This window comes from Canis lupus, chromosome 27 (genome assembly GCF_048164855.1).
Source record: "Canis lupus baileyi chromosome 27, mCanLup2.hap1, whole genome shotgun sequence".
Taxonomy (NCBI): Eukaryota; Metazoa; Chordata; class Mammalia; order Carnivora; family Canidae; genus Canis; species Canis lupus.
Window position 1 is genome coordinate 22,786,098 of NC_132864.1, and position 25,860 is coordinate 22,811,957.

Genomic DNA, 25,860 nt, shown 5'->3' on the forward strand with positions numbered 1-25,860 from the left:
TAGCAAGAGATAACTAATATTTATGTATTTATTTATATTTTTTTAGACAGCAAGAGAGCACAGGCAGGAGGAGGGGCAGAGGGAGAGGGAGAGAGGAGCTCAATTTCATAACCCTGAGATCACAACCTGAGCCAAAATCAAGATTATGCTTACATGACTGAGCCACACACGCGCCCCTGTTTGTTTTGCCATCTCTACACCCAAGATGGGGCTTAAAACCACAACCCCAAGATCAAGAGTGGCATGTTCTTCCAACTGAACCAGCCAGGTGCCCTAGTTTTTTTAAAAATTGTGGTAGAATGTACATAACAAAATCTACCATTTTTACCATTGTAAGTGTACAATTCTGTGGCATTAATTATATTCACAATGTTGTGCAACGTTCTGTTCCCTCTATTCTACATTGTCCCAATGAATTTGCCTATTCTAGGTACCTTATAAAAGTGGAATCACACAACATTTGTCCTTTTCTCTCTGGTTTCTTTCATTTAATATAATGTCTTTCTAAAAAAGACTTTATTTTTAAGTAATCTCTACACCCAACATGGGGCTTGAACCTACAACCTCGAGATTAAGAGTTGCATGCTTTACCTACTGAGCCAGCCAGGTGCCCCTCATTTAGTGTAATGTCTTTAAGGCTCATCCATGTTGCAGCACATATGAACACTTCATTCCTTTTTATGACTCAATAATATTCCACTGTATGGAGAGAGCACATTTTTGTTTATCTATTCATCTATTGATGGATACTTGGATTGTGTCCACTTTTTTTTTAAGATTTATTTATTCATGAGAGAGACACACACACACACACAGAGAGGCAGAGACACAGGCAGAGGGAGAAGCAGGCTCCATGCAGGGAGCCTGGTGTGGGACTCGATCCCGGGACTCCAGGATCACGCCCTGGGCTGAAGGCAGGTGTTAAATCGCTGGGCCACCCAGGGATCCCTGATTGTGTCCACTTTTTAGCTATGGTGGATAATGCTGTTATGAACATTGGTGTGTAGGTATCTGAGTCCCTGCTTTCAGTTCCTTGGGATATATGCCTAGGAGTGGAATTGTTGGATCATATGGTAATTCAATCTTTAGCTTTTTGAGAGACCACTAGACTGCTTCTCATTGTAGCTGCAACATTTTATCTTCCCACCAGCTATGCATGGGGTTTCCAATTTCTCCACATCCTCATCAACACTATCCCCCGCCCCCACATATATTTTTTTAAATAATAGCCATCCTTTTTAAAAACATTTTTTTTAAGATTTTTTTTTTTTTTAATTCATGAGACAGAGGCAGAGACATAGGCAGAGGGAGGAGGAGCAGGCTCTCTGTGGGGAGCCTGATATGGGATGTGATCCCAGGACCCCGGGATCATGACCTGAGCCAAAGGCAGACCCTCAGCCACTCAGCCACCCAGGCGCGTCCCTATAATGGACATCCTAATAGGTGTGAAGTGGTATCTCATCATCAATGCTAAGCTTTAAAGCTGGTCAAGAAGTTGTAAATGGAAGCTGGGTCAAGTGGGAAGTGCAGACTTTCAGGAAAAGACAGAAGGTAAGAGAAAACAAAGTGTCATGAGCGTACCTTGACTTGAATGTACACAGAAATGCAAGAGACTCACAAAGCCAGCACCGTTTTCAAATAATTTATTAGGAATTTAAAACTGAAAATAAAACCTGGAAAAAGAAGTTACAGATGTGGAGAGAAGAGACACCGGAGGGTGGTAACTTGCTGGCTTGGAAACACCGTGTAACATCTTTTTAAAAAAAAAAAATTCCCCAAACAAATCAGAAAACGGAATTCTGGGGTCCTGAGCCCATGGGTGGGCCCAGTGGGGTTGGGATGGGGTCACAAGAAGGGGAGGAGAAGGAAGCTGAGTCTCTCATGACTCAGCTCAAACGTGTAGAAAATTAAAAATAAAAACCAATAAAATGCAGCTTCTCTTTTATTAGGAAACATTAAAAAAACAAAACAAAACAAAAACAAAAACAAAAAAACAAAACAAAAAAAAAAAAACACGAACAGCCGCGCATCTCAGTAACAAAGATTATTGCTTTGTGTTCTCAGGGCTAATAGGTTAAGCACCTCACACAGACAATTAACTCTCCAAAGGGTGTTTTCAGGGATGGGAACTTTGATGGGGAAGAGAGCTTGGGTCCCCAGCCTCAGACCTGGGGTTTGGGGGACACGGAGAAGGGGACAACAGGTAGGTGGGCCTCTGCCCTGCCGTGCCGTGCCGTGCCAGCCAGGTCACTTGCTATTCATGAAGAGTCAGACCCTGAGCCTCTTTTTCCTTTGAAGGGGGCTTGGGGACTCGGGGCTGCCAAGGGGCCCTGGCCGTGGGACCATCCTGGTGCGAAACTTCAGTGAGAGAATGTGGGGGTTCCCTGAGAAGCCTTTTGCTTTCCCCTGGGGTCCACCCCTTCCCAAAGTACCCCCTCGATGCCCACTCCTGGGGGCTCAGAGCAGAAACCATGAAGTCCTGACCTAGGTAGGGGGCAAGGGGAGACCTTTGGAGAGTTAATTCCTTTCCAGCAGTGGCTCTGGGCGAGCCCTTCTCTTTCCTCACCCCTTGTCCCCACGCTGGGTTTTTGGGGTGAGCAGGCCCAAGGCCTTGACCCCTAGGGCCTGAACGAGCGGGCTTGCCTTGGCCACAGTTGAGACCTGCAAGCTTACAGTAACGGTGTCTGAGGAGGAGACAGAAACACAGGGGGAGACCTTTGCCAGGTGGGGCGAGGCAATGCCCTCACCTCCAAGGAGTAGTAGAGAGGGGTAGGGGCTTCACCTCACAGTATTTACATATGATACAGGACGGGATGGTTCCAGGGGCTTGGCCTGGCCTACGCAACCCTGTCCTCCTTTCCAGGGCTGGAGGGAGGTGGCCAGGGGCCCACACCCACATAGACATTTTGTTCTCAGCTGGTGGGGGGCACCTGGCCCCTTGCCCCCTGCGGCCTGGGGCTTCACATTCACAAACCTAGAAATAGTTTAAAAAACGGTTTCTTTAAAAAAAAAAAAAAAAAAAAGAAAGAAAGAAAGAAAAGAAAAAAAAGTTAAGAGAAAAGGAGGGGGAAATCAGAATAAAAAACAAGCATAGGGCTTTCGGCCTGTAGCAGACCCCCTCCGCCCTCACTCTAGCTATGAACAAATACAAAAGCCTTCGGGGTGGGGGGGGTCCTAAGGGGGCGCGGCGGGGAGAGAGGGGCACAGACCTGAGAGGGCAGAACCAGGAGGGTGGAGGGCAACCGGCTAATCCAAAATAAATAAAAGCGGGCAGGAGAGGGGTGGTGGTGGGGTTTGGAGCCAAGGACGTAAGAGGGGGAGGTTAGTAGGGGAGCCAGACGCGGGCGGTCCGGGGGCTGCAGGGCAGGGGCCGAGCCCTGGGAGTTGGGGTCAGGCAGTGGCGGTCCGAGTCGCTGCGGGGGAGGGGGCGGCGGCTGCGGCTGAGGTGTCCCCGCCCCCTCGCTGGCTCACTGTGGTCCTCAGTCAGCTGCAGGCCGGGGCGCTGCAACACAGCGGGCGGTTAGGGCCCCCCCTGCAGCAACCTGTCGTCCCCCCCCCCCCCACCTCGGGACTCCCAGAACGCAGGCAGCCTCTCCTGGAAGAGCTCTGCTCGCACACTCCGCAGGCTCTGTTCCCTCTTTGCTTCTTCCCTAAGATTTTCAAGGAGTGGATTTATTCGGTTGCCACCATAGCAGAGGCACCTTCTCTGAACCTCTGAAGTGGCCCCTTCACACATGATTTGGAAGTCCCTCACATCCCTCCTTCCAGAAGCAGTGCTCCATACATACTGGCTGGAGTGTAGGAAGGAAGGAACAGACGAAATGTCGCAGCTTCACATAGAACCCCCGTGTGACCACGTGTACAGAGATGCCACTCTCGGGACATGCCTGTATGTTGACAGACTCCTGTTTCAATGGCTGCGTGGTATGCCGACGCATGCATACACTCTGATGTATTTAACCACTCTCCTTTTGATGGGCATTTCAGTGTTTTGCAGTTTTTAATTTTTTTTCATGTTATACTTATTTAAGTAATCTCTCCACCCAACGTGGGGCTTGAAAACTCAAGATCCTGAGATCAAGAGTCACACGCTCTTCTGACTGAGCCAGCCAGGCCCCCCCAGGTTTTTCGCAGTTTTTAAAAATAAATGCCTTGAAGTGGAATGGTGGGGTCCAGGGCCTGAATGTTTAAAATCTGGAGAAACAGTGCCAGTCTGCCCTTTGGAAACCCTGAGACAATTTACATGTTGTTTCTCCTATACTCTCATCAATGTTGGGCATTAGCAATCATAAAAAATCTCTGTCTGACAGGTGGTATGTACGGCCTTATTGTGGTTTTCATTTACATTTTTTTATGTAGCAGGTTGAGCAGCTTTTCAGGTTCTCTGGCCACTGCTGTTCTGAAGTTGTCTCCTCCCTGGCCTGCAGGCTCCATGAAGATGGAGACAAGGTCTGTGGCCCACACGGGGCGGCCCTCCCCCGTGCCAACCCCCGCCCCAGGCCCCTGCCCACCTCCTCACCTCCTGCTACCTGTCTCCTGCTTCAGTGGTACCCATTGGTGAAAGCTGTGGCAATCAAAGGGCCCTGGGGAGAAAAGAATTTGACTTCTAGGTTCCTGGGGGAAGCAGAGAAGGCATAGGGTCTCCTTTCTTCTGGGGAACACCGAGTGTGAGGCACAGACCCTTCTGGAGCCCTGTCCATTATCACCCCCACTGCACACCCACTAAAGGACTCTCTGGGGTAGGGCTTGGACTCTGCATGTTACCAGTACCCTGGGTCAAATGAGGGCACCCCTGAGCTAGAATCTAGCCTCTGAAGAGGCTAGAATCTGGCGGGCAGAGATGGTGAATCTGCGCCACATCCCCGGTGCCCACCTCATGCCTGGCAGACGGAATGAATGATGAGCCTCACTGTTACCCCCTGGTGACAATCTTTCTCCATCCTTCCTCCCTCGGTCCCCTTCTGCTCCTGCAGAGACAAAACCTCTCCCTCCTCCAACTTCTGAGTCTTCCAGGACTGGCCACTCACCCCAAGACTGTGGCCAAAGCCGGTGCTGGGGGCGGGGCTGGCAGCGCTGATGTAACTGCTAACCCCCGAGTCCTGGTTAGCTGCCCCATAGAGCTCAGCCATGGGGCCAGGGCTTGTGGTCCCCAGGAAGCCCCCTGTGCGGCTGGGAGTTGAACCTGGAGGGGGAGCCATCGTCCAGGGGTGAGAGCCTGGCAACCCAGAAAGAAGATGGTGAAAGCCCCGGCGCCCACTGTTGCCCCATTACACCTGTTCTACCCACCCTGACGTTGACCCCTCCCTTTCCCTCAACCCTCCATCCCGCGGGGCCCTGTGGGTCTACCTCCTGGAGGCCTTCATGAGCCCATCCGCCGCCACCACCTGGTCTGACCACTTAGTAGCTTCCTCACTGACTTCCAGGCCTCCCCTCCTGATCCCCTGCAAACCTCTCCCCATCCTGCTGCCAAGTGCATTTTCCAAAATCGACATCACTCCACTGCTTACATGTTTGGTGTCTCCCCAGGACCCGGTTCCTCCTGCCTCCTCTTCTCCACTCCCCATTCTCATACTCCCCCCATGCTAACTGGCCTCTACTGGGGACACTTCTCTTCCTCTTTGCCTTCAAATTGAAAGTTAAGAGGCCTCTCCTCCTGGAAGCCCTCCTGAGAGGCTCCAGCTGTGGGATCCTCTGGTACCTGACTTCCCCCAACAGATCAGGGTCATCCTTCGGAAGGACTGCCTTTGTCACACCTGACACCCACCCATCAGCCTGCAAGCTCTGGGTGACAGGGAGTCTTTCTTCCTGGCTGGCTTGCCAGCTGCTCAGTAAATACTTGTGGAGCAAAGAATAGATAAGTCCCTCTGGTAAAGGGTGGCCGTGGCTACCTCCTCTCCCCTCTAGACTTCTCTGCCCCCTACACCCCTCCTGCTTCCTACACCCCAGAAGTCCTCACCTGTCCCTCGAACCACAGCTGCTGCTGCCGCTGCTGCTGCCATTGGTCCATAAGCAGTGAGAGGAATGGCTGAAAGGAAAGGTATGGGCAGTTCAGTGTGGTGGGTGAGGGCACAGAGGTAGACAGCGGAGGCCCCCTCTGGGCAGAGTCTCTCCAGCCTTACCCCACCTCAGAGGGTCAGGGCAGTGCCAGCACTGGGGCAGAGTACTCCCTTGGGCCACCTCCTATGCCTTGACCCAGGCAACGGATGGAGAAAGGTAGGAGAGTGGATGGCTTTCTGGCAATGGACTCAACCTCAGTTTTCCCCCCTGGACTCAATGGACATGCTTGAACAACACAAAACTCAGTGGTGGGGGAGCGGGGCATCCCACTCTGAGCAATGCCCCTTTCTCTGGAGAGTGCCCTTGGCCGGTTGGGCCCACCCTCCCCAGGAGGTTATGGCCCTCATCTCAACCCCAGCTGTCTGGAGCCAGACAGGAGGTACAAGAAGCCAGGCCTGTTGCCTCGAGGTGGGACCAACTCAGAGGGGCAGGGCCTGCCCCAGAGCTCCCTGGGGGGGTCAGGGGAAGCCAGACTCCAGGCAAGGCCACAGTCCGGCTCCAGTGCTGACTGTCCTGTTTCTCTCACTGTCCTTCTCCTGAGACCACACCCTTGGTAAACTATGTGCACCCAGTTCCCTGCTTCAGGGTTCCCCTGACTGCCACCCAATCAGAAATGGCCACTATCTCCCCCAAATTCCCCTACCCCCTTTTCTGATCCCCTCTTCAGACAGAGACTGCCCGGCACCCTGTCTTAATTTATACACAGTAGATGTTTAATAAGTGTCTGCTGAAGGAGTAGACACTCCTTTTTTTTCCTTCAAGATTTTAAGTAATCTGTACACCCAACGTGGTGCTTAAACTCACAACCTCAAGGTCAAGTCGCATGCTTTAGGGACTGAACCAGCCAGGCACCCCTAAAAGGAACCTCTTCCTAAAATAGTGGTTGGTTTGAACCTGGAGCTCCCTCGGGCTAGGGTAGTGGGGTGAGCGCCCCCTACTGCTTGGCTCTGCCACTGCAGCCCCTGAGGCCACAACCCCACCCAGAGCCAGAGTCTTCTGAGTTGGCATTCGCCCTCAGGAGTACCAGTCTCCCACCCCAAAAGGCATCCTTTTGGGGGCTGTTTTGATGACCTTTGCCCTGAACTGCTACTGGACTTGGGGCTAGGGACTCCGGAAACGGCCCCTGAAAATTCTTGGCAGGCCCTTTGGTCTGGGGGATTCCCACACTGCAGAGGAGCCTTGTCTAAGAGCCATGCAAGCGGCTCCTCACCCAGACATCCCCCTCCTTCACCACCCTTGTTGAGGCAGCCCCTTGCCCCTGGTCCTAAGGCCTTAGAACATCTCCCTGTTTTATTTTCCTTGGGGAACTTCTCACCCTCTGCAATTATTTTGTTCGTGTGTTTGTTCCCTTGTTTACTGCTGTCTCCACTGAAATATCAGCTCCAGGAGGGCAGGGACCTTGTGCATCTCATTCATTGCTCTACCCCCACCTGGAACAGTGCCTGGCCCAGTAAGTATCTACCGAATGCACGAAGGAAATACCTACATCTCCTGAAGGCAAGAGAAAAAGTTTAGATCTCAGACCTCCAGGGAAAACCTCTTCCTCTATACAAAGCTATCTGCTGAGGGGGACATTTCTTCTCTCACTTCTTTTAAGGGCAGGGGCTGGGCTCTGAGGTCTGGTTCTTGGTCTGGTTAGGCACATCCACAAAGCAAAGTCAGCGTGGCCAACCTACATAAGTGCTTATCACAACTGTAAAGGATCACTCATTTATATAATAAGTATTTGTTTTCCTCTCTAGACTGCAAGTCCTGTGAGAGCAGGGCCTGGCCCCGTCTTGTCCCTGTTCTAACCCCAGGACCTGGCAGAGTGTCCCACAGAGTAGGTCCTCAATACAAAGTTCTAAATGAGTAGAAAAGAACCCCCATTTCAATACCCACACAGTGGGTCAAAGCCAGCTCTGCTCAGGTAAGGGCCCCCTACCACCCACATCTACAGGACTCTTTACTCCCTCCCTTCTCCTCACCCCTCCCCCATTTTGGGGGGTCCCTGAACACCCCTTGGAAGGAAGGTCTCATCTAAAGCAGCATCCATGCTCGCGTCCTCCACACACGGCCAGGTTGAGGGGGAGAGTCTGGGGTGGGGTGGGGGGAAAGCAGGTTGAATAGAGAAACCCCTCCCCTCGCACTTGGCCGCGCCCCCCCAGCTCCAGAGCAGAGCTGATGGGCCCAAGCGGAAAGCTTCAGCTGGACAAATGGCTCCCGACAGCCAAGCGCCTTCATCCCCTCTTGCTCAGAAGTTGCAAATGGGCAGCCTGAGGGCTGGATTTGGCCCTCCAATAGGTTTCATTTGGCCTGCAGTGGTTTAACAGTTTGGAATTTGTTGCCAACATTTGAAAACGATTGAAAATCCCATTCAAAAGCAAAAGCTGGGTTTCTGGCTTCTCTTAGAAACCAAGATCTGAAGGTACAAGGTGTGCATCCCCTCTGGGCAAGGGTCAGCTGGCACAGCGTGGAGGCATGCATGCTCCAGTCTGTCAAACACCCCACCTGGCCCATGCTACTCAGAGTTTGAGACCCTGGCTTCTTCACTGCTGGATCCCAAAGTCTACTCGGTGCCTGGCACATGGGAGGCGCTAGATAAATATTTGCCAAATAGATGAATGAGTGATTTCTCCTCCATCTGCTGGGCTTGGCCCCATGCCCCACCCTTAAGGGCCGTGTAGCTACACAGACTGGCCAGGGCCTGGGCAGAGTCTGCGGTGTCCCCACAGCCAGAGGGCTGGTGGGCAGGGGGAAAGGGTCCCACTAGCTTTCCCCAGCGAAGACCCCTGGGTCCTTCTCTTTCTCCCCGTGTGGCCTGTGAGGTGTAGGAAATCCGAGCGACTGACCTGTAAGCTCGGGGAGGACTGGGGCGCTCGGGAGAGGGGTCCGCTCTACACGGAATTCTAAAATGAAACGTAAAACAGCTTAGGAAGATACAGGGGAGGCCCCTGGGGCACGGCCCAGGGAGGACAATGCACCCACAGGGACACTGGGCGGGGGACAGGCCATGCACAGGACCCAAGAGCTGGGATGGGGAGAGCACGGTGCCCAGCAGGCAAGGTGGAAAAGACACAGGCAGAGAGACAGGGAGAGAAAGAGCAGGCCAAGTTGCCACCTACACCATGGGCAAGGGGCAATGCTGGAGTGACCATTCTGGTGTTTCTTAAAAGATTTGAGATTGCACCAAAACACCTTTCAGAATCCTCATCTTTATCTGTTTGTTTTGGGGGAGGAGCTGGTGAGGCAGCACTGATGAAAAACCAGTGACCCCAGAGCAGGTCAGACTCAGGTTGGGTTCCCAGATCTACTACTTTCTAAATGGGTCGTCTTAGCAAGTCACTGCACTCTGAGACCATTTCCTCACCTATAAAATGAGGATGAGTGTTATCAGGATTAAGACAACATAATGTATAGAAAAGGACTCCCAAGCCGAACAGACTGAGAGGCACAGGATGCAAGTGCTTAGGGACCCTCTTAAAAAAAAAAAATGAGGCCACAAAAAAAAAAAAAAAAAAAAAAAAAAAGCTTGCAAAAATTTGATATCTGATATTTCAAAGAAAACAACACTGAATAGCCATCACGGCAAAATTCAGAACTTTGTTGGGCTTCCTGCCACTTATTCTAAGGTCTAGTGTTATTTTTATTTTGAATTACAAATCAGGGTGGTGATCATCAGGCTCTTAGATTGTTTTTCAGCAGTCAGGGCCACAAAAGGTCTGTCGGCCTTGAAAGGGCTCAGCGTAGCACGTGGTCATTATAAGTGTGTCTATAAAGACACAGCTGGCGGTGGCCCTCTGGGACGCTTCCACCACAAGTCTGATGCCTTCTTTGGGTGGAAGTGGCAACTCAGAATGGCGTGAGGAGGGAGAAAGGGAGGAGGCAGGCAGAGATCAGCCTGAGAGAGAACCGTGCCATGCAGGACCACGCAGGGGTGGGGATGGGGGTGTCCCCAACTTCTGGGGAGGAGGGGAAGAGGGGATGGGTGGGGAGAGGTGCTCCTTCCTCAGACATGCCCTTCCTTCCAAGCCTCCAGCAGGCAGACCACCCCCGCCCCCCCAGCCATGCACCCTCAGACACCGCCCTGAGGAGTCAGACTGCCTGGGAACCGGGGACATGCTGGCAGCAGAGGGACACCAAGCAGGACTTACCGGGGAACTGGTAGGTGTAGCCAGGGGCGAGGCCTGTATAACTCCGGCTGGCATAGGTTGTGGCCTGGAAACCGGGGTAACCTGATAGGGCAAGGGAGGCAGTGTCAGAGGCCTCACCTCCTGCTCAGATCCTGCTCGGCAGGGAAGATCCGAGCCCCTGAGCCCGAGCAGGGAAGGTTTCCCTCCCCACCTTGTAGCGCAGATAATGATCACATTTACCAAACACCTTCTGCATGCCAAGCCCTGTGCTAAGCGCCCTGCACATAGTTCATTCTCTCCTTAAGCCTCACAAGAATCCTAAGAGGCAGATACTCTTGGGAGCCCCATTTTACAGACAGGGAAAACTGAGGCTCAAAGAGGTGACACATTGGCTGAGGATAATCCAAACCCTTACCAAGACCCTTGGTGCTCTGGATTCTGCCTCCGTCTTGTCCTCATCTACGCTCTCCTCCAGTCACATGGCCTCTCTGCTGTTTCTCAAGGCCACCAAGCTCCTTCCCACCTCAGGGCCTTTGCACAGGCTATTTCCTCTGCCTGGAAGGCTCTTTCCACCCCCCCACCCCCAGGGTTTTCCCATGACTGTGTCCTTGTCATTGTGTAAGTTGCAACTCAAATGTCACCTCCTTGGAGAGGTCATTACAAGAGTCCTCCCTCCCATTGCTTACAATGTTTAGCAATTTCCCCACAGCACCAATGATCATCATCTGAACTTCTCCTGGGTTGTTGTTAATTTTTTATTTATTTATTTTAAGTAACCTCCACACCCAGAGTAGGGCTCAAGCTCACAGCCCCAAGATCAAGAGTCACATGTTCCTCCCACTGAGCCAGCCAGGTGTCCCTCCCAGGGTTTTTAAAAATAGCTGATCTTCTGTTTCCCCCATCTTTTATTTCTGTATCTCCAGGACAAGCTCCCAGTGCCTGCGACTTGTGTGTATCTAATAAATGTGTGCAGCTTTGCCTGAAAAATCAGATAGTAACAATGGGTAGCAAGAGTAATAAATGTGTAACTGGGATTTGCATTCAGAGCTAACTGGTTCCAGGCCTCTAAACCATCAGTGTCACTCTTTCCCTCTTCGTCATTTTTTTTTTAATATTTTATTTATTTATTCATGAGAGACACAGAGAAAGAGAGAGAGGCAGAGACACAGGCAGAGGGAGAAGCAGGCTCCATGCAGGGAGCCTGACGTGGGACTCGATCCTGGGACTCCAGGATCAGGCCCTGGGCCAAAGGCGGCACTAAACCACTGAGCCACCAGTGTCGCCCCTCTTCGTCATTTTTAACATGGACTGAAACCAGTTAATGAATCATCCTGACAAGAAAACAGGTCTCAATGTTCCAGACCAAAGGAGGCTAAAGACATGGGACAACTAAATGCATTACTTGATTCTAGCCTGGATCTTATTTGAAGGGCAAAAATATGCTAATGATCAAACTAGAAAATAGATTGAAATACTGGATCAATATAAATGTATCCGGTGGATTATTATCGTGTGGCTTCATGAGAAAAATACTGCTAATCTTAGGAAATACACACTGAAGTATTTAAGGGGTGAAGGCCATAATGCATGTAACTTGAGCTCAAGTGATTCAGTGGAGTATCACAACTGTAGTGTGTATGTGTGTGTGTGTGTGTGTGAACATCTATATGTATATGTACGTACATATATATGCATACAGAGACAAAGTAAAAGATAAAGTGAATGGGGTATAATATTAACAGGTGAGTCTGGTAAAAGGTATGTGGATATTCTTGGTATTGTGATATTTTTGCAACTCTTCTGAAAGTCTGGAATTACTTAACAAGAGAAAGTTAAAAGAAAGCTTCAAGAGATGACAGTGCTGTTTGGAGGGTGCTCTCCTCACCCACTCTACTTGTGGTCCCCATCTTGACCCTCTGGGCCATGCCATGTACCCCGCCTGAGTTTCCAGAGCAGTCCTCCCTCTGTACCTAATAAAAAGGTACTGTTCTCTTTCTGTGTGGATATATCTTGTCTCTCCAGGGAGACTAGGAGCTTCCTAGGGAGCCCAGCTCAGATTTTCCCCCTCACACTTGTGGGCCTCAAGCCGTGCTGACTCCTGCTTACCTTTCAAGACTCATGGTGACCTGCACTTACCCCAGGGACCCTCTATGGGTTTAGGTGCCTCCTTGGGCCTCCCACAGCCTCCCTACGCTATGTGTTATCATTACCTATTGATTCTTGCCTCCCACTTAATGGGGAAGCCCATGAGGGCAGGTCCTGCCTCTCTAGAAACTGCTCTTTGTAAATGCTGTTCCCTCTGGCTGCAATACTTTACCCTTCTCTTCTCCCCTGATCTCCTGTAACTAGCACCTCTTCAACCCGCAGCCTCAGCTTAAATGTGACTTCCTTTCTGGCTTCTCCAAATCTTGGTCCAGTTCTCTATGCCTGTGTTCTCTGGGCACCCTATAATTCTCCATCCTAACCCTATTTATTTATACTCTTACTTCTTTTCCCTACCAGACCATAAAGCTCCCAGGAAAGTCACTGTTGTATTTGTTGGCATAGTTCCTAGCATTTACAGTTGCTCAATAACTACTGGATGGATGGATGGATGGATGGATGGATGGATGGATGGATGGAAGGATGGATGAACAAATGGACAGATGGACAGAAGGATTGATGAATAAGGAGCAGCTGGGCCATTTTCTGGCTACCGCCAGAGGGCAGCACCCCGCAACCAAATCGCCCCACCCTAGGTTGGCTTGGAGGCTTGAGATCCTTGGTCCCCACTCCTGCCCAGTGATTCAGGCAGGAGGGCAGACCACAGAGAGGCAACACCTACACAGCCGCTGGTACTCCTGGGAGCAGTTCCGGGCAGGGAAGGAAGTACCCACAGGTGTAGGCCTAGCACATACCCAGCATGCCGATGCCCAGCATGAAGGCGTCCATCCCATAGGGCATGACTCGAGACCTCCCCCGGGCTGAGCCTGTCGGTGACATCACCTCTTTTGGCTGAGCTTTCTTACATTCCACCTGCAATGAGACCTGATGGTCAGTCTCTCCTCCAGACATAGGGTCACAGATCTTCTGGTTCCCTAACAGGCCTCCTTTAGTTTCATAGATACCATTTATGGAGTGCTCGCTAGTGATAGAGATTATGTAAACGGCTTTGCAGGCAGTAGTGGTTTACACCAACCCCACGATGGAAGCAGTATTGCCAGCTCTCATTTTACAGATGCATAAAAGGGCTCAACTGGGGAAGTCATCTGCCTAATGAATAGACTAGCAAGTGGTAGAGTGAGGATGTTAATCCAGGTATCTCTGACTCCACCAGCCATGCTTTTTAACCACCATGAGACACTGGCTTCCTGTCCAGATCTTCAGGAGGTAGGAGAACTGGCTCTGCCCCACTGACTGGGTGGTCCTTCTGCCTGCCTCCAGAACCTCCAAGCATCCCCTATCTCTCCTTCTCTGCACCTCCACCTGTCCAGTCCCCCCTCACCATTTTGTTGTTGATTTCATGGAAGTGGATTTCACACACTTTCTCCACGATGTCCTCGCTCTCAAACGTGACAAACCCGAACCCTAGAGGGCAAAAAGGCAGGGACAAAGCCAGGGTTTATGGTCAAAACCCAGCCCTGAGTTATAATACACCACCACTCCTCTCTCATGGGCGAATGCCCGAGAATTAAGGAAAGCCTCTGCCCGCAGCCTAGGAATCTCTCAACTCCTCGCCCACTGAGACAGGGTTTCTAGCACCCAAATTACAGATGTGAAAGCCAAGGCTCAGAGAAGTGAAGTGACTTGCCCAAGGCCACACAGCAAATTAGAAAGCTTTAGAGCAGTCATGAAAATACGCTCAACATGCCTTTTCTCTTAGATGCTTTCCAAAAAGAAAGAACACACACACTTACTTATTTACACAAAAGTATAGACACCCAAACATGTGTTTGTACGTGGTCACATATATACAGGACATAGAGATACATGCACATGTGCACCCCGCCCCCACACACACATATACCTAGGGACCAACATATCATACAGATACTTGGGAGTGCTCACAAAGGCCTCCCTACATATGAATAGTTACCATGACACACCAGACCCTACAAATATTCAGACACAGACCCTCTCACATGCACAGATACAAATATACACATACACATACATGCACACACACACCTCCCAGCATATATCCCAATCCTCAAACAGGCTAATATGCCCAAAGCCCTGAAGCAACTGGAGAAACAACCCCATCTCCTCTGGGTGTGCCCCAGGGGTTGGAATGGGATTTCTCAGAAGGCAAGGCCCTTGGGAGAAAAACATCCAGGCAATGCACACTGTGGCCCAGATGCTCACAGGTTCAGGGGCAAGGGGGGTGGGGGCTGGGTTCAGTCGGGGGCGGGGGGGGGGGGGGGGGTTGCGGAGGGCAGGAGCAGGAGCAGACTGCCCGGGGCTGTGGAGTCAGCCTGACCCTGGGGCGGCCTGGCCTAAGCTCTGGTTACCAGGGACAAGGTAAGCCCCAGCAGACACAGGCTGGGCAGACACAGGCTGGGATGGGGGCGGGTGGAGGGCTCAGTTTGGAAGGGGGAGGTTGCTCCTCTGCTCCTCTCGGGTGTCTGCAATTGGGCAAGTTTCTAGCACAGGAAATGGCGGGACAAAAGCCTTCTGTAAGGCCAGGCTGGGGAGAGGATGCAGATCCTTGGGGATAGGATGTCAGGAGGCAAGATGAAAGGGCAGCTGTGACCTGCAGCCCCCTGGCTGACCACAGGCCCCCAGCCTGGCCTGGGAAGGGGGAGGGGGCCACACTCACCTCGGTGCCGGTTGGTGGTTTTGTCGAACATCAACATGGCATCATCCACCTGAAATAGAGCCTGCCATGGTGGACCAGATACGGGGGACCTGCCACAACCTAGCAGCGGCAGCTCCCACACCTATGCCCCTCTTGCCCAGGCCAGGTTTTATCTTAAACTTGCTCCCTGTACAGGGGATGACTTTCCATCCACAACCCCAGCCCGGTTGCCATGGCACCTCTCATCCAACCACCAGATTCTCAGTGGACCAGCCTGCAAATATGAAGCACCAAGTATTTGCCTGGCACTTTGCCCTGTCATCCTCTCTACGGTCCCTGCAATGTAAGAGCCCCATTTTGTAGATAAGGAGATGGACTCAGAGAAGGGAAGTCACCTGCCCAAGGTCACACAGCAAATCCTAGACCAAGCTTGGGAGGAGGAGAAGGCATGGAGTGGGTGCCAAAGAAGGAAACAGGGGAATAAGATAGAAACAGGGAAATGAAAGCCTGTTCTCTTTCTGCAAAAGGCCAGAAGGACAGCAGCCACTCCAGCCAGTCTTGACTCCCCTCTCCTGGTTCCTCTAATTGAGGTTTCCTTTTGCTAGAGGCTGTAATTAAAGCAAGTAGAGTTCAGTGCCTGGGCTGCTTGCCTCCCACTGACTGGGGGGAGGGGCAGGGGGCTGAGGAAGGGGGGTGGTCTACATGCTTCCCCCTCTCCTCCCTTGCACCCCAGTCTTCTCTTCTTGCTGCTCCCTCAAGGCATCCCCTTGGATACACAGACAGCCAAAGGCCTTAGCTCCCTCCTGCAGTCCCATCTCCCTCCCTTTGCCTGCAGCTGGTGCTTCCTCCTTGTCCTCTTAATTCTTCAGCCAATGTCAGCCACCTCATGGGGTTAAGCTAAGGTCTGATTTGTCCTTGGTGAAAATCCTCCCCCCACCCCACTGCAACACACACATCCCACTTCAGCTGCTGACCCTCCCCTAAATGGTCAGACACCCAAGGGATGAAGGAAGACTTCCTGAGGCCATGGGGTACGCCTTTCCTCCACTCTCCTTGGCTCTCTTTCCAGCCTGTCATCTGCCTCATTAAAGTGACGAGGGCAGCCTCTGAACAGGGTGGTCCTCCAGCTCTCCTTAGGTGCCTACAGCACCAGGTCTCTGGTGCCACCCACCCCTGGGAGAACCAGGACCCCACAAAGCCAGGAAGCAGCTGGGTCCCTGGAGGATCTCAGAGGGACATGACACCTCCCTCCCCGAGGAGCTTCCTGCTCCAGGGGTCTGCAGGAGAATGCCACTGCCACTCCTATCCATATGGACCTCTTCTGAGTCCCAATCCCAAATCAGCTAAATGGCCCAAACTGGGCAGACACTGCAGGCTCAGCTCATCTCCCCCCACCCCCTTGCTTAAACAATGGAAAAGAGAAATCTAGAAAAGAGAGTTGTAATAAAAATACAGGCTTTAAGTAGGGCAGACTGGAATTGGAATCCAAGGTCCTGCATTTGCTGGGTGGGTAACCCTGGGCTAGGTTTCCTCATGTGTAAAATGGCAATGGGCATCACAGTGTCTATGAATTGTATAGAGGGGGTAAATGACATAGCACCTGTAACACTAATTCACAGCACCTGCGATACAGTAAGCGTTTAAGAAACAACAGCTAGTATTACGGAGGGGCTTGCCCAGGGTCCCATGGAGAAGCAAAGCAAGAGAGCAAGCAGCCCAACACCCTTGCTTTAAAGGTTCCATGAGGACAGTCCCTGTGTCAGTTACGGTGACAACGACGGCATCCTATGGACCATCTTGGCTTGTGCTCAGGAGTTATTTTTTGACTTAATGAATGAATAAAAGCCACACCCTCTTCCCTAATCCTATAGCTGAGTTCCTGCCTGACCCAACAAAGTGATTCAGCCCAAGGCCCTTCCGGCCTTGCCTCACCAGCTCCGCCATCCCTGGCCCCTGGGACCCTTCAACCTAGGCCTCGGAGGGACAGACCCCTAGCGGGCCAGCCGGGTGGAGGCCAGGGCAAGGAGCAGGGAGCAAGGCAAGTGGCTGGGGGTCCCGGGGACCCCCACTGGTGTCCCCTCCTGGGGCCAGCGGAGAGGAGGGAGCCTCCCAGCCGGGTGTCCTTAATAGGCTTTGGTCTCCATGGGAACCCGGGGGCAGGGGGGCTCCGGCAGGGGGAGGGGAGGCGGCCGGGGCCTGCTGACCAGTGGGAGCCGCCAAGTTCGGCGGCCGCTAAGCCTGAGTGGCAGCCATGGCGGCTGACCATTGTTCCCCCCTCGGCGGCGGCCCCTCGATCCGGGCGGGGGGCCCCCCGCCGCGGGGCCCTTGGCATTCCCGGCTGTCCCCCTCGCTCCCTGGCAGCCTATTCTCCGGCTCCCCCTGGCCTCCCCGGGCCGGTTTCACATGCCAACGCCGATTTAGGCCCGAACAAAAGACGCGGCCGCTGACGGCTTCTCCTGGGGCCCGGTTGCCATGGCAACGCCGGCCCCGGGGGCAGGCGGCCTCCAATCACAGCTGCTGGATCAGATTAGTGCGAGCTCTAATGCTCGGCGCTCAGACACAAAGACACCCCGCCGGAGCCGAGCGGGCCTGCGCTTCCCAGGAGCGCCCTTCCCTCTGGGGCCCAGGCCACCGACCTGCCCTCAGTCCTGTACCCGGGTCCCCGTGGGCGCGCCTGAGCCCGGGCCTCTGGCCCCCACGCCGCCAGCATCCGCTGGCCAGGGGACCTCCCATCCTCTCCCCTTCTACCCTAGAGACGGGGCCCTGGAAACCCACCCAGTCCCCAGCTCATGTCCCATTCCCAAGGCCTCTGCCCTTTGCCTACCCAGGCCACTGAAAATACCTCGCTGGGCAGGTAGAGAGACCCGGCTCTAGCCTGTCTCCTCTGACAGGGACCCCAGCACTAAGCACAGCAGCCCTACTTCGCCGCCAGTCTTAAAATTCGGCCCCCTCTTTGCCATATCCCCATGGGACCTCAACGTTCACAATACTCACCTTACTGGGGACACCCTATTGTCTGATGATGCCACATCTCCTCTGTAAGCTAAATGGTCCAGCTCAATGCACCTCAGAGCTGAGGGCCAATCTGTTGGGCCTGATCAGGAATTTAGGGTGCTCTCCTTCACCCCTCCCAAAACAGCTAGGGGATCAGTGCCTCCCCCAGCTCCCACTTGTACAAGCAGGGTGCTGAGTGCAATTGGGAATCATATTTATTGCCTCCTTATCATCCTCACCAGGAAGGAGTGGGGGAAGGTGCAACCGCCCATGGCCTGGACAGGTGCAAACTCCCAGGAGGCCAAGGGGTGACTGGATTGAACTGGCGAGGGGGAGAGCAGCCTCCCAAGGGAGAATCACGATAAGCGAGAGAGAAAAACACAGGGGAAGGGCAACAACAGGGACAGCCACTGTATGGCTTCCGTCCCTGGGGATGTGTCCAGAGGCTGAGGCCCACAGATAGGACAGGATCCTGAACTGTGAGGAGCCGGGCCTCGCCCACAAAAGGAGCCGCCTCCGCCCGCCCTCCCCCCCCCGCCCCCCGTCTTTTCCCCTCTTTTGCAGGAACTGGAAGGACCTCGTTGGACTCTGCTTAATACTAACCAATTCTACAGGGCTTCCACAGTCCCCGAGAGCACCCCAGCAAGCACCCCCAGTTCTGACCCACCTTCCCAAACTGCTCAAAATATTGCTTCACGTCCTCCACCGTGGTGTTCACTGACAGCCCCCCCACAAAGATCTTCTTCGTTCGAGTCACCATCTGTTAGGGGGAGGGAATGAGAAAGTGGGCATCTGAGTCCTGTGGCCTACTGCCACCAGCAGGGGCTCGAGCCCTCCTGCCAGGGTGCCAGCTGACAAGCTCTCTGTGGCCCTAGCTACTCGGAAGCCCCCCCGCCCCCCGCAAGCTCCCCTTTGGACCCCCGCCTCCAGGCCTGTCATAGGCAGCTGTGCACCCCACACACTGGCTGGCTTGAGTGTGCCTCCCGCCTGGCCACCAGCCTCCATCACTGGGGTCTGTGTAAGGGGAAATGCCTTCCATGAGGACCAACACAAGGAAGGGGGCAGGTTAGTGATCCACACTTACAGTGCAACTCAGAGACCCCACCAGCACTCCTGGGAGAGACCAAGGCCCACCGCAGGGTTCCCCTGAACTCAATGCCGACATTTTCCTCATCAACCTTCTCCCAACCCAACCTCTGGCAGCCCTGTGGCCCCAGCCCTGTTTTAGGAAGAACACATGGTCCTAATTACCCCAGGAGCGCATGGCTAATCCACAGCAATTCCCAGCCCCATCCTAACACTAAAGCACCTTCTGTCACCAACGTGCTTAATGGAATTAACCCAATTCCGACCATGTGCTCCCTGGTGCGGCTTCCTTCGAATACCTGCTTCATAATTGCTTTCAGGCCCTCTGCTGGATCCTTCTAGAGATGTCCCCTTCCTGTGTCCTAAAACTTGTCCCTCTCCCTTGGCTGTGGCAGGAGCTGGGCACCATGGTGGAAGCCACCTGCTCAATACATTAAAGCATCCTGGTTCCTGCCAAACCCCCTGCGAAGGGGGAAACAGAGCTCCTGGAGGGGACCTAGTCCTAGGACACAAGTTAAGTCAGCAGCCTCAGAGGTCTTCAGCTCCCTGTACTGTAATCGGCCTTCCTTCCTGTTCCCTGTATTTAACCATTTTAAAAAATAAGGTCCAGCTAGTTACCTTGAGGCCAGGAATGAGATCTCAGGCCCCTGCCCTGCACCAAAAGTTTCGAATGCTATATAGCTCAACTGCTCAGAATTCACCCACACCCAGAAAAACCCACCACAGCACAAGGGAAAAGAGAGCCTTGGGAAAGCAACCACTTGCCCAAGTTGAAAGACAACAGGTGACCAACTCCATGGTCCCCTCCCTCTCTGCAAGCTGAATACAGTGAACCCCAGAGGTAGGAAGGTGACTGGGGCGGGGGTGGTCAGAGATAGCTCCCTGGCCTGATCGAGCTCGGCCTCAGGGGGTGTCTATCCTGGGTTTGACCTCCCCAGGAGCATTGGGTTTAGAAGCTGTGATCTATGAGGTCAGAATTCGACTCAGAGTCCAAAGAGTAGTGGCTTCCAATACAGGACAATGAATCCCCTAAGGGGCTCCTCCTTCACCCAACACATGCAGTCCCTCCCAGTCCATCCCAGAGCAGAGCACAGATGAAAAGATGAAGGATGTCTTCAATCCACAGAGCAAATACATTAAGAATCCTCCCTCTTCCCATCCCAGTCTATTCCAGACACACTCCAGAGGTTCCAGAAGCATTTCCCATAGAAGGGAATGCTGGGAAGATTGTTGCCTGAAGTAACACAGCTCCTCTCAGACACACACATACCCACCTTAGGCTGTGCTCGCCGAGGAAAGGCCACCTTGGGATCAATCTGAAAGAGAAGGGAGAGGTAAAGGGGCCTTGGTTATCACACTTCAGATGGGTGACCACACAACTTTCAGCCCTGAGGACTTCTCTCATCCCATGACACAGAGGTGACACAGAAGTGACACAGAGGGGAACAGAAATCACCACAGCCTTTGGCAGAAAAGTGTAATGGCTAAGCATTTAGGCCCTCATGCCAGGCTGCTGGGTCCAAATCCCACTTATACCGTTTCCCAGCTGTGAGACTCTGGGAGAGTTACTTAACCTCTCTGAGCCTCAGGGCCAGGCTCACCTGCAAATATGGGCAAACGGTAAGATCTATCTCCAATGGGTCGTCCACAGACTATTTGAGATGATGCTTACAAAGCACTTGGCAAGGTGTCTGGCTCACAGCAGGAACCCCCACAAAGTAAGCAAAGTCTTCTTCCTTCAAGCACTTGAGGTCTCTGCTCACCTAACTGACTTCACACAGGTAGATATCTGTCTAGGGGAGGCATTCAATCCACACTTTGGAAGCCTTGTGGATGGAAATACTCTTTGCTTCAAGATAAGAGTTCATAAGTCACCAGGAATGGACTCAGTTCTGTTCCCCCAATACTACTGACATCTAACAGCCCTCTTGGAGGCTGCAAGCAAACAGCTCCCTGATAATGCATCCAGCCTTTGGTAATGTGCAAGGGCATGGGACTTGGACTCTGTGAGAAACTTTGGGCCCCAGGCCAAATCTCTGATCTTGATCATTTGCTCAACCATCTGAGCCTCAGTTCCCTCGTCTGCAAAGTGGGGATGATCACAAACATTTTTCCCAGGGGCAGCCTCAAGGAATCAAATGAGATAACATGGGTGAAAGCAACCCTTTGTGAACTGCCCTTCATTGCGCAAACAAAGGTGCTATTACCAGCGGGCCACCTTTGCCCTTGGCTGTGAACAACCAAAGGAGAAAAGCAAGATGCACCTGGGTGCTCCTGGGTATATACTCATACTGATAAACAGCAAAAGCCAGGGCACTGAGACATCGTGATCAATGCCAGGACCTAGGGGGCCTGGTCATTCCAGAGTTTCTTGCCACCCACATGGGTAGATACCACTCAGAAGTTCACCAGCCAATCGCAGGGAAGATCTATCTTTTCCCAAAGTTCCTTTCATTCACAACTCAGCCTCGTTCTAGACAACTGGCTCTGGCTCCTCTCTGCCTAAGTGGCATGAACCAGGAACCAGCCTCCTCTGGGCTCCCCTACTGGATCTGCCCACAGAGCTGAGGCAATGTCTCCTCTCTCCCAAAGTCCCACCGGGCTCCAGGGAAAATCACGACTGCCCATTTCCCCTGTCTGAATGGGTGATTTCATACCTCTACGGACATTTTCATCCTTCTCTTTCTCCTGGAAGCAGCCTCCCCAGCCACCAGAGCACCTCAGACAGTCCCCCTGCGCAGACCCTGATGGGGAGACGGTACCCAAGCCACGTCCCACAGACCCACGCAACCCGATCCCTGACACACCCCACCTCCACTCTGACTCACAGCTGGTAACATAAATAAAACCCAACAAGTAAATAAAAGGTGAAAGTCAGAACCCAAAATAGATTCCCCACAATAAACTGCCCTCCCACCCCCCCCACCAGGCCAGCGAATGCCAAACACAAAAGCCCAAACCTCAGAAGAATGCCCACTGTGCCCTCCTTCCCCTCTTCTCCTTATCAATCTTCTATGACCCCGCCCCGCCTCCAGCCCCAGTCCCTAAATCTCAGCTTCCTGAGCGCTGCTGAAGCCATCAGTGCATTCTGAGGACAGGGGATGGTAGGAGAACTGGCAGCTAGATGGTAGATAATCACCAAAAACAATAGGCCACTGTCTCTCCATTCCCAGCCTGGGTCACTCAGTCTGCGCCAAGAAGATCCTTTCAGAGCCGGCAAAGTTGAGGCCTGGCCTCATTTGCTCATTACTGCGAGCAGGAGTGGGAGCCACTGGGCAGAGATAACAGGAGCTGGGGACAGGCGGTAATTTAGCAAATTCTTGGGCACAACCAGCTATTGTTGCAGGTAAACAGGAGCCAGTGACTGACCCAAGCAGGGAGGCCCAGGGCTGGGGAAGAGAGTGGGGGAGTGTGGAGAGAGATCATACTGTCCCAGCCCCTTGGCCTCCCGTCACCCCATCACAGAGTGACCCCTCCTCTGACTTTCTCCTCTTCCTTCTCCCCTAGAGCAGGGGCCTGGGCCAGCGCCCCCTGGAGGGCCCAAGACACTGGGGAGCAGTGGGACAGCAGGAAAATGTTTTAGGAGTTTGAATGCTAGAAAAGCAGCGTCTCCTCGGATCCAGCCCTCAGAAGGTTTGTTTCCAGCAGGCCAGTTCCCTTCTCATAAATCCCTTCCTGGGCAAAGCAGGTTCATGTCTTCCACACAAAGCAGGGAGCTCATAGACCAAAAGGGTGGGGGGGGGGGGGGGGAGTGGGGAGAGGGAGGGGGATTCAGTAGTGCTTTGCCATTGGTTTGGAATGGTGGCGGTGGGGAGCCAAATACTAGAGTCCAGAGAAGCCACGGGGTGGGTCACTGCAACCCTGACTCACCCAGTTTGGGCTAGGGGAGGGACCCAGCCCCACCCCAAGCTGCTCCGAGAGGCATCAAGATTACTAGGTATAGGGAGGGGCTGGGGGATGTAGCATCTCACCGCAGGCCTGGGATTTTTCTCCTCCCTCTGCCCCCGGACTCTAGTGACAAAGTTTCAGAGCTTGGCAGCCGTTCTGCTGCGAAAACTCCCTCCTTCCTTGAGGACCCCGTCCCTTCAGGGCTGTCCTCTGGGGAGAGTCCTGACCCTCTCCTCCGGCGGCCTCCCTCTCCCAAAGGACCCCCGAAGCCCGGGGGGCCACTCACTGTTTTGGAGTCGAGCTCGTGCCGCGACTGCGCCAGCACTTTATCCACCCCCGCCTGGTCCATGAAAGTGACGAAGCCGAAACCCCTGCGCGCGGTAGTGAGGGAGAGGCAGATGGTTACAAGGCAGCGAGTGGCGGTGGAGGGGGGCTAGCCGGGAGCAGGGGAGGGGGTGAGGGGCTCACCTGGATCTCTTGGTTAGAGGGTCCCGCATCACCAGACACTCCTTCACTTCCCCGAACTGGCCGAAGTACTCGCGCAGCCCTTCTGTAACCACACACTCGCCTTCGGACCAGCTCGGGCCCCGCGCCCTTCCCCCCTCCCCCGTCCTTTGCCCCCGGTGACCCCGCCGCGGCCCGGCCGCCCCCGCGCCGAGCAGCCTGCGCGCTCTCCACTGCCCCCCCCGCCCGTAGCCCTCACCCAGCTCCGGTGGAGCCTTCTGGCGCCCACGGGGGCTCCAGGAAGCCAAGGGCCGAGCTGGGCTGGAGGGGGGACGGCTCCGGCCGGGTTCCCGCCGCTCCCGGAGCCGCCTCACAAAAGTTTGAGCCGCAGGTGCGAGCGGAGTTGGCGCTGCCGCCGGCGGGTCCCGGGGGCCCAGCCCACCCCCCGATGCCCCCTGAACCCCTCATCGCCTCCCCTCCACCCGCTGGGCCGTGCGCGCTCGCCGGTCGCCCTGCGCTCTCGGGGTCCCCGGGCGGGGCGCGAAAGAGGGCGCGGGGGCGCCCGGGGTCAGCAGGGCGCGGGGCCGGGCGGGGGTGTCCGGTTCCGGGGCGCCGGGGGGTCCCGGGTGCCCTGCCTGGCCGGCGGGCGCTCCCGGGCTCGCTCACCCTGCGTGGTCTGCCAACTGAGTCCCCCGATGAACATCTTGCTGCGGGAGGAGGAGAGACACAAAGGGCCCGCGTGAGCGCCGGGCGCCAGGGCGCAGGGGGCGCGGGCCCGGGCCCCGGGGAGGCCCGGCCCGACCCGGATCGGCCATGTTGGCGGGGTCGGGGCGGGCGCGGGCCGGGCAGGCCGGGCCGGGCCGGGCCGGGCCGTACCAGGGGTCGTGCGGGGAGTCCGGGGAGGCGAGGCCGGGCTGGGGCGCGTCAGTCTCCATCGGGAGCCGCGGGCGGCGCGGGCAGCGGAGCGGCGGCGGCGGCGGCGGCGGCAGCGCTCGGCGCGGGGCAGATGAGGAGCGCGGCGAAGGGGGCCGGACGGACAGGCCATGCTGCCCCCTCCCCCGACCCCGCTCGGGCGGGCGGGCGGGGACGGCCGAGGGGAGGGCCCGCCGGGGGCCGACCTGCCGGCTCCTCCCCCCGCCGCCCTGCGCGCATAAAGCCCCGCGCTCGCCCGCGCGCCCGGGCGCCCGCGGAGGCGGCGGCGTCCGGACCCCGCTCCCGCCGGGCTCCTGGGTCCCCGAGGGCGAGAGAGACCCCGAATCCCGAGGCGGGCCGGGACCAGGGCGCGGCCGCACCCCCCACCCGCCCCGGCGCGGGGCCGGGCCGTGGGAACGCCCTCCCGGAATGAAGCGCTTCCCGGTGCCTTCAAGGTAGCTCGGTTCCGGATCGGGGACCCCCTAGTCCTCCCTCTCAGGTCCCCGCCACCAGAATCTAAGAGCTCCCCAATCTCCCTGGGTCGGGGGGGAGATGGCCCCAGCGCCCCCCAACTCCATGCCCCCCGCGCTCCAACTGGTGGAGAAGCCTTCCGCGCCCCCAGTGGGAACGAGAAGCTGCCCCCAGTTTCCTCCGACCTGATTCTGGGCTCCCCCTCAGCAGCCCTCAGTCCACTCCCAGTGTCCCATATCCTTTATAACCGGTCTGAGGAACCCTTGCAAAGCCTCGCGTCTCGAGTGGGGAGACTCCAGCAGCACCCCAGGAGAAACCGTATCAGGTTCCCGAATCCCTTCTCGGCTCCTGCTTCCCCTTCAACTCCCCCAGATCCCTTCCGTGCGGTCTGTCGAGGAACACTCCCTCCCACCCCCGTTCCAAGCCCGGGGTCCCAGTTTGCTGTCACCCGCACCCCCCAGTGTGGAGTCTTCACTGTTTCTCTCGCTCCTGGCTCACTCGTCAGCCCCACTCAGACTTGTGTTTGGATTTGGGAAAGCCGGTTCCGGACGCTCACCGGCCCTCCCCACCGAGGCTGGGGGAGAGGTCAGTGCCGCCTAGAACCTCCCGTTTCCAGTTTAGGAGGCCTCCGGCTCAGCTGTCCACCTTCCCCTCCCACCCCACCCCCCTTCTTTGGCAGAGTTCTAAGTCCAGCCGGGTCGGATCGGAGGACCCTCAGCTCCCTACCTACCACGTTTGGAGTTGATTCTCTCAGTCCGTTTCGGTCTGAGACCCACTCCCCATGAAGGCAAACTCCTTCACTTCTCCTTCCTCCTCCCTCCGCCTCCACCTCCTGGGTCTCTGAGATCTCTTCCCGTATTTTCACCCAAGACACTTAGGAGTCCCCCTCGCCCTGCCCCCAAACTCCTTCCCTCCCTCTTGGGAACCCTAACTTCCATTCCAGATCACCTCTGGAGCCAGGGGCCACCCTCCCTGTCCCCACCTCGCCACATCCGTCTCCTCTCCTCAATTTCCTGGCTGAGACCAGCCAAGAAAGGGTCAAAGCTGGAGGCTCAGACAGCCACTCCCCCCCACACACACACCCCCATCCCTGCTGGGGATCTCGGTGCCACACGAGCC

The 25,860-nt window shown here is 54.9% G+C and overlaps 1 protein-coding gene and 1 long non-coding RNA gene across 11 annotated transcripts in view; one reads left to right on the top strand and one right to left on the bottom strand.

Annotated features, from left to right (window-relative positions):
• Positions 1–1,626: 1,626 nt before the first annotated feature.
• Positions 1,627–24,360, bottom strand: MSI1 (musashi RNA binding protein 1). 6 transcript variants are annotated; one of them, XM_072802799.1, is made up of 15 exons: positions 24,235–24,357; positions 24,025–24,065; positions 23,383–23,464; positions 23,201–23,285; positions 20,301–20,342; positions 18,608–18,700; positions 14,968–15,016; positions 13,654–13,736; positions 13,067–13,184; positions 10,191–10,271; positions 8,889–8,945; positions 5,957–6,025; positions 5,028–5,182; positions 4,520–4,583; positions 1,627–3,502 (listed from the first exon to the last, which is right to left on the bottom strand). In XM_072802799.1, the coding sequence occupies exons 1-14, from the start codon at positions 24,291–24,293 to the stop codon at positions 4,542–4,544; spliced, it is 1,056 nt and encodes a 351-aa protein (XP_072658900.1). In that variant the 5' UTR covers positions 24,294–24,357; the 3' UTR covers positions 1,627–3,502; positions 4,520–4,541. The 6 variants fall into 6 exon arrangements, with proteins under 6 accessions (XP_072658900.1, XP_072658897.1, XP_072658902.1 ...); XM_072802796.1 differs by having other exon boundaries at positions 5,028–5,215; positions 24,235–24,354; XM_072802797.1 differs by lacking the exon at positions 1,627–3,502 and adding an exon at positions 3,565–4,421 and having other exon boundaries at positions 5,028–5,215; positions 24,235–24,355.
• LOC140619433 (uncharacterized) overlaps positions 14,280–25,860 on the top strand; it is a 52,088-nt gene continuing 40,507 nt past the window's right edge. For 4 of the 5 annotated variants that reach the window (XR_012019338.1, XR_012019336.1, XR_012019334.1 and 1 more), the window contains exons 1-4: positions 14,280–14,515; positions 15,142–15,289; positions 20,191–20,360; positions 22,534–22,659. This is a non-coding gene — a long non-coding RNA (uncharacterized lncRNA). The remainder of the gene's footprint in view (positions 14,516–15,141; positions 15,290–20,190; positions 20,361–22,533; positions 22,660–25,860) is intronic. The other variant, XR_012019337.1, reaches the window with a different exon arrangement.